Raw genomic sequence first — 13,589 nt, forward strand, 5'->3', positions numbered from 1 at the left:
GTATAAGTGCCAGCATAGGAAGATTTCAGTCAAGAGCTCAAGTGGATGTTCTCCTCATGCAAGAAAAGTGGACCTTTAGTGTTACCAGCTAAAAGCATGTGAAGAGTGCATTAGCCTCTTCTTGGAGTGAACTGTTGGATATTGATTGATTTTGACCCTATTTCTGTTCTGAATGAAATACTTTGTTATACCACTATATTGCTTCACTTGGAAAATGTTTTTGTGCATTCCAAGGTTAAAGAGAATTTAGTGCTCGGAAAGATAATTCAATACTAGGTGTGTGTCGTCCCCCCCCCCAATGACTCAATGGCTTGATTCTCATCCACAGTCTTATCAAGGGTACTTGATATATATAATATTATATATTCCAGAAAGTCCCAACTGATTGAATGGGTGGTAAAATGGCAAATGCAGTTCAGTGTAAACAAGTGTAAAGTGCTGCATGGTACAACGACAAATATTAATATTAAACACATGTTCCCGGAGTCTGAGAACAGACAGAGGCCTTGGGGTCGTAGTGGATAGCTCAGTGATAATACAAAATCTGTGGTGTGACTGCATTTGGAATACTGTGTACAGTTCTGGATGCCTCACCTCTGAAAGAATCTTGTAGAGTTGGAAAAGATTCAGAAAAGAGCAACCAAAGCAGTCGAGGGGATCAAGTAATTCCACTATGAGAAAAGCTTGTCATGTTTGGGACTTTTTTGTTTAGAGAAAAGGCGAGTAAGAGTTGACGTTATAGAAGTTTATAAAATTAGCATGACTTGAAGAAAGTGGGAGTATCTCTCCCTCTCTTAAAACGTTAGAACTTGTGCACATCCAGTGAAGCTCTATGTTGGAAGAATCAGGACGAATAGCAGAAAATACTTCTTAATGCAGCACCTAGTTAAACTAAGGAACTCACTAAACTAAGGAGGCAGTGATGGCCACTGACTTGGATGGCTTTAAAAAAGAATTGGACAAAGTCATGGAAGATAAGGCATATATGGCAACTAGCTATGATGGCTCCATAGTTGGAGGCAGTAATGCACCTGAATACCAGTTGCAGGAAACCATGGGGTGGTGCTGAATGCTCTTCTGATTGGCTCCTGCTTGTGAATTTCGTTGGGCATCTGGTTGGGCATACTGTGTGACTAGGATGCCGGACTAGATGGGTCATTTTTCTGCTCCAGCAGGCTCTTCTTATGTTCTTAAATTTGCACGGGATTATAATTTGTAGGCAGGTTTTTCTGCAAGGCTCAGAATCATAACATGTTTCTAGACCTCATGCTTTTAGAAAATCTTGGAAACATGTAGGCATACCAGTTAAAGACTTGAAAAACCTTGTAATGAATTGGATGTTGTATTGGTTCCCATTGGTTAATGAATACACCCTCTTTGTTCTTGGACCATGCCATTTAATGCCTATCTTTTTGCTACTATGTTTTTGTTTGTTGCTTGCTTCTGATGTTCCTTGTGCCCTCTATATTTACATCTGACAACTTTATTTCTTCATTTTAGGCCAAAACAAGTTTCTTCAGCCCATCCAAATTTTGAAGTTAACATAAAATAAAAATAATAAGACAGTTGCTCTCTATAATCTGTGTTTAGAATTCAGGTGTGTCCTGTCCCAGAGGAAACTAGTTAGCAGAAACAAGCATTGCTCCCTTTACAGCCAAAAAGTTATTGATTGTAATAACAGCATGGAACATTCTGAAAGGATGTCAGCTACTTTACTGAGACCATCTTGGTTACTTTCCTATTGTCCTTTGCTTTTTAGCTGATTTGGCTGGCTTTTTTCTTTCTTGCCTGAGGTTCTGGCTGAGCTTAAGTACCATATCTTCTGGATATGTTCATTCATGGTCCTTTTCTCTGACTCGAGAAAAGATGGCCAAACTTTAGAAAGTGTAGCTTTCAGTGCTGGATAGCAAATTATGTCAAATGTTAAGCTGTATGAGTAGGCTCAATGTGCTTCCAAGCTGTTGTCAAATGCCAGAGTAGATTCTTTCCTTTTGATTTGCATATGATTCCAAATCCCTTGTTTTCAACTTGCAACTGAATATTTGCATAGACTTGTTTTGGCTTCATTCTTGGGCTAGTTATGGAAACTCAATCAGAATCAGCAACCAATTTTTTGAAAACAACTTTTTAAGCTAAGTAAATTTTACTTCAGAATATCTGGAGATTTTATCTGTTCCTGCATCTTATCAGAAAGGAACAAGTATGTTAGCCCTCTGTCCTAGAGTTTTCATTATTATTTTTTCCAGATTGCGTATACACAGTAACAGACATTGCTTGTACTTTTCAGTCAAATATCAAGGAGTGTTACTTTTTTACTCCTATTCTGTTTCATGTGTAAAAGCATTGAATTTGGTGCAAATTTTCCTTCAGCTGGGCTGTGGTATCTGATAGAAAAGGTACTCAAACCTTTTGGCAGTGTCCAGTGAAGTTTTCACTAGCTCAGAGATTTCTGCTAGTGAAACAGAACTTATCCGTCTTCTCCCTGTGTGCCCCTCCCTGCAATCTCCCTAAATCCTCTTTGCAGGGTTGGGAGAATCCTCAGAACACATTAAGGGTGCAAAAGGGTGGGGATATTGGGGGAGAAGAGGGAGGGGAAGTTCCACTTTGCAGCCAGAAGTCCTTGCACTAGCAAAAGTACTTGATTAGATTCTGCTCTTTATTTCCAAATACGTTTGTGAGGTTCTCTACTCAAAGAGTAGAGAAGGTGGCATTTGTGTCTGTGTTTTTTTCTTTCTAGTTTCCAAGTTGAGCTGTATATGAATCTTACCATAAAAGAGAAAGGTAATACCGTATTTTTCTGTGTATAAGATGCCCCCATGTATAAGGCTATTTTGGGGGACTCCAAATTAAGAAAACACCCCTTAGCACTACCCATGTATAAGACGAGCCCCAATTTTAAATCTGATTTTTTGGTAAAAACAACCTAGTCTTAGACACAGAAAAATACGGTATACTTGCAGAAAAACACTCAGTTTAGACAGACGAAGCTGACACTGTGTTAGAAGCTATCAGCAATGCCTTAATAAAATGTTCTCTGCTTATATCATACCAGATAGTTACTTCTTATCTTGGACAGAATGGCAGCATTCACACATCAGGACCCATAGTTAACAAACCATAGTTTACCTTGAACACACAGATGGTTCCCACTTAGCGCCTCTCCTTGCCTCTGGCAGCAGTTAACCACAAACCTTCACTTAGTATAGCATCTGAATCTGGGGTTGTGGTTTGTTTAAGTCCAAACAAACTATGATGTGAAGCCAAGATTTGTTCTTGGCTTCCTGGCCATGGTTTGCCTAAGTGAAACAAACCACAGCTCTCAGTTCAGACAAAATACTAATGCAGGGATTGCAGTTTGTTGCTCCTGCTCGCCATAGGAGACGAGCAAAGTGAAAGCAGTCTCTGTGTTCACAATAAACTATAGTTAATGTGCGAATTGGGCCATTACGTGTCAGATAGTAATGGAATATAGGTTGGCCAATCAGTATAAGTGATGACATTCTAAATGAAAGCTCCATGATTAAAGGCAAGTTTTATCTGATTCCTTGGGGGGGGGGGTTGAAACAGAGTGTGGTTATTACATTCATGTATTGCCTGTGACTTTCCTAAGGTGTCTTGTTGCCCCCTACTAGAGACAGAATGCTGAACTAGGTACATCACTGGTTTGTTGCAGCAAGGTCATTATGATTATGGCTGAGCACAGAAGACTGCCATTTTCACCATTCACATTTATATACCTGTGAATTTTCACGAGTGCAGCTAGTATAAACCTATCCTCTCAGTTGACCATTGGGCTTCAGCTAGTTGTGTATTGAAAGAAAGAAATGAATGCAGAGGGTCAAGTGCCCTATAGTTTCATGGACTACTATGCAGGCCTCAACAAGTCATTGTTTTCTCAGTTCCACTTCTGCAAGTGGCAAAATATATATATATACTAGCATGTTACATTTAAAAAGTCATATGTGACTTCCAGTGTTTTGTGAATGCATTATCCACAATTTTGGGGCAAACATGAATCTTCATATTGGGCACAAAATGTAGCAACCTGAATTTCTCATGTCTTATTTAAAAATAGGATTATTATTTATGTTCAGAGAATGCTTAAGAGAAACCTCAGAAACCAGAGAACGACTCACTCAACAGGATTTTCAGTGGGGAGGGATTGAAGTATTAGTACCTTGGATATGTGCTTGCTCCTCCTTACAACTAGAAAAAGTGACATAAATTATGCAAAAAAGTAAAGTAGGCAAATTGGGTTTATCTGCATTATTTAGACAAGCTGGAGAAACCACATCTGTCTGTCTCTTAAACTAAGTCAGATATAATTCTGCGGTGAATGGTGAAAACAGACAGTAATACTTGGACATGTACAGTATACCCAGAAATACAAATCTAATATTGGGAAGCCTTCATGATGCATGTACTTATATAACTTCGGAAAGTACATGTGGGAAACTTCCTAGCAAAATCACCATTTGTTCTTAACATTTTGTTTAAAGTTAATAACAAACTAATACTTAACCTCTGTAGCTGACCTGATCTGGACAGCCACCTGCTGATGCTTTACTGATGTTTTGGACAGTACTGTATAGTACAACTTGTGACTTTTCCAAAAGGTATTAGATATTGACAAGAAAACAGGTTATTGGAGTACTGTCTTTGCAACTCAGGCAGTGATTTAACCTTTTACTTGGTGTTTGAGGGTGTTTTTTTAAATTAACATGAAATGTGATTTTTAAAGGTTGTGCAAATATCTATTTTCCAGAAAATGAACTAGAACTTATCTTTTTTGCTTTAGGCTTTCAGATAAACTTCTGTGAAAAAGCACAAAGTAAGCTACATGTTTTATAGTATTCTGCTATTTTATTTTACTTTATTTTTATATCATTCTTGGTACTGGGAATGTGTCCACTGTTGATCTAACTAACCAGCCATGCATTAATACATGGGCAGAGCTTCCATTTTTCATCTTGCTACCCAAATCTAATTCTGTTGTTCTGTCAATAATTCTTTAGTATCTCTTATACTTCTTGGATAGTAAACTAGAGGTCGCATAGATAGTTGCTCCTAAATTGTAATGAATGAAAGATTTAAGACTTTTATAAAATGAAGTGGAAATATAGATATAGTTTAATGGTGTCTAACCACTTAGTGAAAAAGTAATCATAGGAACTGAGAGGATTATTTCAGTAGGGGCCCAAGTCACCTTCTTGTTTCTGCTCTTGTTTTAAAGTTTGGCATGAACTGCTTTGCATTGCCCTTGGTGGCGTGACACAGTAAACCCAAGAATGGTTCGCATTCACTTTGCTCCAAACCAGTCAGTTTGGTATAGCAGTGATGCCAAAGTTTGGCTTAACAGGTCATCTGAAGGTGGGATTGTGCTTAAACTCTACGCTCCTTAACTGTGATGTAGTCAAGAGCAAACCTTGGCTACAGACCATGATTAAGGAGGAGATAACTTAACCATAGATCAGTGTGTGGATGATACACTAAGCCAACCTTGGCTTTATTGTTGTGCTGAGCTAAAATAATCAGGGATGATCAAAGGGGTTGCGTTCTCCCTGGGAGCTAGCATGTTTGTGGTAAGTCATGGTTTGGCTTAGTGTTACATGGGAATACGACAACTGTCAAGCCATCAATCCAGTAGTGTAATGTCTAATCTGATTGGCACTGGCTCTCCCAAGATCTCATGGAACAGTCTTTCCCCCTGCTACCTGAGATCATTTGAGTGGAGATGCCGAGCTTCTAACTTTCGTCATGCAAAACTTGTCCTCCGCAACTGAATCAAGGTATTCTACTATGGGCTCTGGTTGTAATTTAAATGACCCAGTAGTGCTCTCTGTGTACCTTTGGAATGATAACTTTTGAAAACATGACTGGATACATCACTTTGAAACTGACTTCTCTATAAAAGTCAGGAAAAATTGTCAGTCACTATCATCCCGTGTTTGGATGATTAATGGAAGCTCTGCACAATTAATTTTTTCATTGTTTCATTCTCTTATGGCATTCATTTTTTTTAATTGCTATGTTCATTATATCGTTATGATTGCCTGCCATGCTTTAGTGGGAACTTTATTGGAGACAAAAACAGCACTGCTAGCATTCTCCCCTGCCCTTCTACTGGGTACACCTTGTATAGTTAAACACATCCGTCTTGCATTCAGGCTGCATATATTTTTCATTTTTATTTGAAGCTAATGGATATGCATATTTAATTTTGAAATGATGAAATGCTTGTAAGATGACTATTGATTCTTAGTGATTTGCTGCCTAAGGGTTCTAAAGATGATCCCTAGTAGGAGGATGGTAATCAAGAAATGAAAAACAGTTTGTGCCCCAAATATCGCCACCAGCCATCTAGACGATCAGAAATGTAGTTTGCCTCCTATTCCAGTACTATGGTTCCTCTGGGAAATGCTATTTTGTAGTCAGTTTGTAATGCATATTTGCAGCACTGTGAAGGTATATACCTGGGGGGGGGGGGGAACGACGACAAGACAAAGTACCGTAAACTGAAAAGATTCAAGTGGTTTCTGAGATACCTTGCATGGTGTTTTGGCGCCTTGTATTTTCCTGTCACAACAACACATCTGTTGTTGTGTAGAATGCTGTTTTATTCTCTTGCGCCTCTTGCAGATAGTGCTATCCCCATGGATGAGGAAGTGATAGTTCTTAAAACTGAGGGCCATAACAAGAATGAAGGTAATTTTTCAAACAAACAAATAGGAGCTGTGGGGGCTTCCAGATCAGGCCCATGGGGGCAAAGGGGAACTGTCTCTGCTGCGGCCCTGATCTAGATAAGAGATCCCATAGCTACTACTGGTAACCACAGGAGGATGGGACCCAGGTTGAGACTAGGGCAGGGGTAGGCAACCTAAGGCCCAGGGCCCAGATGTGGCCCATTCGCCTTCTCAATCCAGCCCGTGGACGGCCCGGGAATCAGTGTGTTTTTACATGAGTAGAATGTATCCTTTTATTTAAAATGCATCTCTGGGTTATTTGTGGGGCATAGGAATTCGTTCATCTCTCCCCCCCCCCCAAAAAAAAATATAGTCCGGCCCACCACATGGTCTGAGGGACAGTGGACTGGCCCACGGCTGAAAAAGGTTGCTGACCCCTGCACTAGGGTTAAAGCTTCCCATCTCCATCTTGTAGTTCCAATCCAGTTTTCAGGAGTAGGAGTCCTTAGTTCCTATTTACTTTTTAAAAGTGAAGTGAAAACTATCCTTTCTGTTTTGTCCCTGAGTTGTGGTCCCTCCAAGCAAGATGCTTGTGTAAAACAAGAGCTAATGCTTTAGCTTCCTTTTTCCTCTGGCTTCTTATGCTCTACCTATTGCTTGAATCTTTTGTCTTATGACTTCATTCTACAGTCACCACTTCGTGCCATTAAGGACTCCTGTTTTTTGGTGGGGGGGGGTAAGCAGATGGCTTCTTAAAAAGATTAATGAAGTTGTCTATAGCAGTATATTTCTAGCAGAAATAATAAATGGGGACTGAGTAACTTGGGCAGCTGTGAAGGTCACATCAGAAAAAGTAGCATAAGTAGGTAGACCACAGATTATTTGCATATTTTTATTCATAATGAGCAAAGCTTATAAAATCTGCATAAACCTTGTAGCCGTCAAGTCCTAGTTCTTGGACATTTCAAAACTCTCTATGCCTCTTTAATGCAATTTGCAGGCACTCCCTTCCTAAATACCTTTAATTAGAAATCAGTTCAAGTGATTTAAGTGGAACATCATTTCATGTAAGTATGCTTTAGGGAACATGTTCTAAAACTGGTGATATTTGTAATAATTCTGGAGGTGGCTAACAATTGACAGTGGTTTTAATCTTAAGGCTTAGAAATATGGTCTTTCCTTGCAAACAAATATTCCCTGTGGAAACAAATATTATCCTGGTTATTTGTATTTTATGCAGCTTTTTATATCTTAAAACTAACTACATTAAAGAGTTTTGAATCACCAGAAGATCAGAATTGTGACACAATCTCTCAAATCAAGAGATAGTATTAAATTGCCCCAGTTTGGCGGGGGGTGGGGGTGGAATGAAAGAAATGGAAAGGTGTGAATGCGGCAGGATGATCAGCGATTTCCTACGCAATGGAGGGTATGTTGGTGGTTCACTGGAGAAAGCATTTAGAAGCAGTCCTGCCCTAACCACCCTCATTTCTTTTCTCCGTGGACAGTATTCAACTAAATCTTGTGCTAGCACAAGGGGATTTCACCTTGTTTCTTTCCCCCACATGCACCCCATGCCATCCCCAAATCCCTGAAGGATAGAGAAGAAACCCTAGAACAGATTTAGAGGGCATGCAAGTGGAAGATGGGGAGAACATTTCATTGCACAGGGTGAAATCCTTGTGCTGACCTTAGCAATCTATGCTTCACTTGAGCTCCACCTTAGCACTATGTTGAATACAACTCAACACCTGCTAGATCAGTCAAGAACATAGCTCCCATTCCTGCAATCTTAAAAAATGTTATCCTAACCAGAGAGATTATCCCAATTTTTCCCCATAACTAGTTTTGGCAGGAGGGTTACTTTCCATTCTCCCTAAACGTGTCAAAATTATTAACCCAATCTTTCCATCCATTCTTCTTTCTGTAGTAGTTCTTTTCAAATGAGTTTCTAAAGAAGCAAACCTCTTCTTAATCTGGCAAGTCCCTGGTTCACACATGATCTATAATGATGGTAGTGTCCTGGCTGGGTTTTTAAAAAAACCTTTCTCCTGTCTACACACTTAAGTCTTCATGCAGTGAGAAGGTGACTAGCTACAGAATTCTGGCAAACTCAAGAGAATCAGTGACTGATGAGTGCCATCTCCACTAAGGAGGAGTTGTTAGGAATAGGTTGCAAGAAGTATTTGGGGAGAGTACTACCAGAAATAACACACACAGAAGCCCTAGCAAATGGTACAATTAAGGCAATGTGAACACATGATGTGGACAATGCAGATGAGTGCACTAGCTCTGAAGTTACTTGTTCTTTCCAGGCTTCTGAAATGTGCATGTGTCTGCATATAAACAATCTTTTACACTTTATACATTTGCCTTCCATTTGCTGTAAGATGACTGAAACAGTGGTGAAGGGAAGGGGTGGACCAAGTGGTGCTAGAATGCTCATCCTACTGCCCTCCCTATTATTCTTAAATTGACCAGACTTTAAAATATACTTTGGACTAGAGAAGTAGTTTCTTCAGTTCCAAAGTAGTAATGAGAGAAGAGCTAGAAGTTAAAATGTGAGACAAGACCTGGAAGGTGTGGATGGTTCTGTACATCCATCACAAATTAAGGAAGAGGCTTGTCCTTTTTCATACTCCATTCTGTCCTTTCCCCTTATTTGGAATCTCAAAAGGCAGACCAGGGCAGTACTACTCAAAGTGGTGGTCCATGGATTTGTGCTCGTCTGCAAACCATCAGCTGCTGGTCCACAGCAACTCCACCACAGCCCAAGCTGGGAGGAATGTTTCAGGGACCAAATATGGTACCAGTTCCTGGCACATCAGTGGGGTGGGAATTGCTGGTCCACCACATCAAACAGTTTGAGAGACACTGGACTAGGGAATGCTTTCAGGACAGCTATTTTTCTGCTGTCTGAATACTTAGCTTTCAATACTACTCATGAAACAAATCATCAGAGCTTGTGAAGAACTTCTGTAAAGGGGAACAGTATAGTCTGGCATTACATTTAATATAGAGATAGTGTTCTTCATTGTGCCTTTTGGTTGAAGATCTTTAGGTTATACTACTGATATTTATTACCAGCTCATCCATAACCAGGACAGCTACATGTACTATTTTTGTTAATCAATACGAGATTCTCTTAGCAAAATTCTTACACTGTGGTTTAAAAGAGGTCCTTCCTTCTCCTGCATAGCAAAGTGTTTTATTGAACTATGTGCTGCTTCAAAACCCAACCCTCTAGAGTAGATTTTCTGGGGGAATGAAGGAAGGCTTGAATAAAATCACACGTCTCTTCTGCCCACTGGAGAATCCTCTGAGAAGAGCTACACTCATAGGATCTCTGGATTCAAGCTCTTTCTTAGATCTATAATGCCTTATTTGTCTTTGTCATCACTAACTCCCATTTTGCACCACTGAAAACATTAATTCTTGGGAAGCACAAAAGGAATTGTCTGCTTAGCCCTAGAGTTGCCCTCCAAAGGGGCCAGGCAGCAGAATGTATTGATGTCCAAGTGGCATCCTTCTAAATTATTGGTCCTAAAGCTAAATTCTAAACAGAAAATGTGGGAATAGTATGCACAGAAGACAGGTATGAATATGGGTTGGTTGTGCACAGCATTCTTTCTAGTCTCTTGGCTGGACTGTCTTTTTATTGATTTAATACCACTAATCTCCATGTCTGCTGTTGGGAGGAGCAGAGATCAGTATGTAAATCAGTGCAGTTCCCATGTTGAATGTGAATATTGAGTACGTGTACTGCATCCAACAACCAGTACCCTACAACAAGGCCTTATTCTTCAAATGTGATCATTTTTGTTTGTTTGTTTCTCCCAATTTTTCCTGGAACAGAATACAATGATGGCATTCGTGTACCAGGTTCTGGTCTTGTAACAGCATCATTGTAGTTTCTGGGGAAGACAGAAAAGGCAACCCTGACCTGCAATAATGTTATCTGTGCACCAACCTGGTGCATAATGTGTGTATACAGAATCAAGGAACTGAACCCAATGTTTATTTCATATGTACTGCTTAAATCTGTAGACACAGGCCAAGTCACAAAAATCAGGTTAGACTTTTAATAAAATAGGTATGGAGGTTTTTTGAGTGGATTTTTTTTTTTTTAGTAGAAGTGTTTTCTGTTCCAGGCATATCTAGAATTGCATTCAATTAGATAGGCTTCCCAGCTTTTCAGAATTAATAGCCCAATGTTGCAGGTGTATATGAGTTAATCCTCTTGTTCTTGCAGCACCAGAAATAGAGCCTTCATCTTCATTTCCTTGTGAAGTCACTTGGGAGGTATGAGGCTCTGGTGGTGTCACACAACAGTGTGATGTCAACGAAAGCTAGCAGAAATTACCTAACTAGTTTTAGTGTCATATATCCATAGACTTGGGTTTATTAATTGGGTCTTGTGGGGTTCCTCTGATTTGGGCCTTTCTGGTATTATCTGAACCACTAAGTTGCTGATACCATCTTTCCTGTTAGCATGCAGAAAGCGGTGAGGAAGATGCACTCCTGCAGTTGCTTTTAATCTACTGTTTAGATATGTCAGTGTAGAGTGGTATGATTGAGGCTTTGTGGTAAGCCATATGCCTTGAGCTTGTGCAAATGAAAAGTTTGAATTAGCTGCTAAATATGTGTGTATGCATGTGTGTATGAAAGAACATGAGGGTAACAGAAGAGCAATACAGCAAAAACAACTTGAGGTTAAAATGCATGCCATGTTGGTTTAGTTGAATTTCTTGCTTACGTTAGATACTGAGATGCAGGGCCCAGGTGCTTAAGACCATACTGTACAATCCTATACATGTTGACTCAGAAGTAATTCCCATTGAGTTCCGTAGGGTTTACTCCCAGGTAAGTGGTTATGGGATTGTAGGCTAAATCTAGCAGGCAGATTTCTGAAGTGTCCAGTTGATTACTCTCCTGGAAATAAATCCCATCAATTCACTTCCTTGTTAAAGTGTGTTGGTATTAATGTGTCATATGCCAATCATTCCTATGCATTGCAAGGGGGTTGAACTAGATGATCCTCGTGGGTCACCCTGCAATTCTATAATTCTGTAATTGAATAACAGAAATGTTCATAAGCTGTTTTTAAAAACTTAGGTCAGTTCATCCCTTTGCTAACAAAGGAAGTACATTATTTTTAGAAATACTCAAATTTTGCATCAGAATTTTAATTCTGTTATTGAGTTAGGCAATTTAAATTCTTTTCCTCAATGTGTTAAAATAGATCAAGTTTAATCCAGACATTATTTCCATAACCTGTCTGACTGCACAAAGCATTTATTATTGAAGTTTGCTAAGTGGAATCTGTGCTATGGTGCCTCATTAATCTCCTTTACTTCTTCTCAAACTGGGGCTTCCTGCTTCCTTGACATGAAGACTGTTGCTGTGAGGAGATAGGAGGTATGAAAAACCAGACAGTCAGTAAACATGGGGTGTTCTTGGCACACTTCATTTCAGAATACATGGTAGTAAAATGTTTGATAGGCTCAACTTTAAGTTCAACTGCAGCTTTAACTTGCCACTTGTTATAGTTGTGAGATACAGCAATGTATTTATGCTTAGGAAACTTACACACATTTATAGATGCTATATGTATTAGTATGCCAGCAGATTCTTCTTCTTTTTAAGCGAGGAGTTCCCCATTGCCCATTGGCTACAAAAAAAGCACATGTACCTACTGGTATCTGCAAGTATGTCCTTACTCTCCTGCATTCACACATTCGGGCTCACAGATACATGTGCATATGCTAGCATACTCCTATGTGCACACTGATCTACACATTCTTTCTCATGCCCAGAATGTTTTCTCAGTTGCATGCAAACCTGCACATCTCCCTTCAGTAGGCAACAATATGGGCTTGTTTTTGCTAGTTACTTTTGCAGGATTTTGTGACCCAGCTACATCACTTAGTGGTAATTCAAGCTACAGTCAAGGCTGTGTTCCTGCCCATTTTTATTGAACCGTGTACACATCCTATGCATGTTAGTGCTTCAGAATAATGAGGTGATATATTTTGACCCTTGACCTAGCAATATTATCAAAAATATGAATACATGGGAAATATTTTGCGGCTAGCCACCAGCATTAAAGGAAGGGGTTTTAGTATAATTGTAAAAACAAGGGCATTTGTAGACCAAAGAAGCTGTTTGTCAGATTCAGACTTGCTCAGTGGCTCAATTTGGTGTTAAGTTCAGAAGCCCTGTCCAATGACTAATCTATTGATATTGCAATTTTAAATGTCATTGTTTATGTGAAATGTTTCATGTAGGGAAGAATATGTTACATTTTTTGGTTCTGGTTTATTTTGGATGCTTTCAATACAGTAATACATGTTCTCTTGCCGACAAGAGTGTTTTTTGTGTGTTTGTTTATCTCTCAGGTAAGCGCAGAGCACTGAAGTTGAATTTTGCAAACCCACCTTTCAAATCCACAGCGCGATTTACTTTGAACCCTGGAGTTCCTTTTCAGAATCCACACATGTGAGTATAAAGCCAGAAATTCCACCAGATGGAACCATTTTGAAGTAGGAAGATAAAGCACTTTCCTTTGTCACACAAATTTTGTAGGCAGTTCAAAAGATAAAATTGTAGTCTGGACTGAGACGTAGGATGTTCTGTTTATGTAACATTTTCTCATGTATTTTTGGAACTTCAAATAAGCTGTTTTACCTAAAGGTGTAAAGCAAGACTACTCCTTTGAACTGTACCAAAAAAAAAAAATCCTGTCATTTACTGGCAAGTCATCTCCATATGGCAGAGGTAGCTTACCTGTAGTCCTCCAGATATTATTGGACTACAAATTCCCATCAGCCCTACTGTGCGTGACCAAATGTGGCCCCACGCTGCCCAATCACAGTTTAGCCACTCCTGCCTTATGGTTAATCTCAC

The 13,589-nt window shown here is 39.5% G+C and overlaps 1 protein-coding gene and 1 long non-coding RNA gene across 11 annotated transcripts in view; one reads left to right on the plus strand and one right to left on the minus strand.

The window, feature by feature from the left end:
* Positions 1-13,589, plus strand: part of MAP2K4 (mitogen-activated protein kinase kinase 4) — a 45,457-nt gene that overhangs the window by 4,840 nt on the left and 27,028 nt on the right. For 2 of the 10 annotated variants that reach the window (XM_081848745.1, XM_081848739.1), the window contains exons 2-4: positions 4,799-4,831; positions 12,078-12,101; positions 13,082-13,181. In XM_081848745.1, coding sequence (XP_081704871.1) covers positions 4,799-4,831; positions 12,078-12,101; positions 13,082-13,181 — 157 coding nt within the window. Of the gene's footprint in view, positions 1-2,347; positions 2,782-4,798; positions 4,832-11,954; positions 12,102-13,081; positions 13,182-13,589 lie in introns of those variants that run through there. The other 8 variants (XM_081848746.1, XM_081848741.1, XM_081848747.1 and 5 more) reach the window with 5 other exon arrangements.
* On the minus strand, positions 6,719-10,504 carry LOC309334478. Its single transcript, XR_014153112.1, has 2 exons — positions 8,405-10,504; positions 6,719-8,373 (listed from the first exon to the last, which is right to left on the minus strand). It is a non-coding gene; the product is annotated as an uncharacterized lncRNA (long non-coding RNA).

The sequence above is a fragment of the Podarcis erhardii genome (genome assembly GCF_964252035.2).
Source record: "Podarcis erhardii genome assembly, chromosome: 2".
NCBI classification, from domain to species: Eukaryota; Metazoa; Chordata; class Lepidosauria; order Squamata; family Lacertidae; genus Podarcis; species Podarcis erhardii.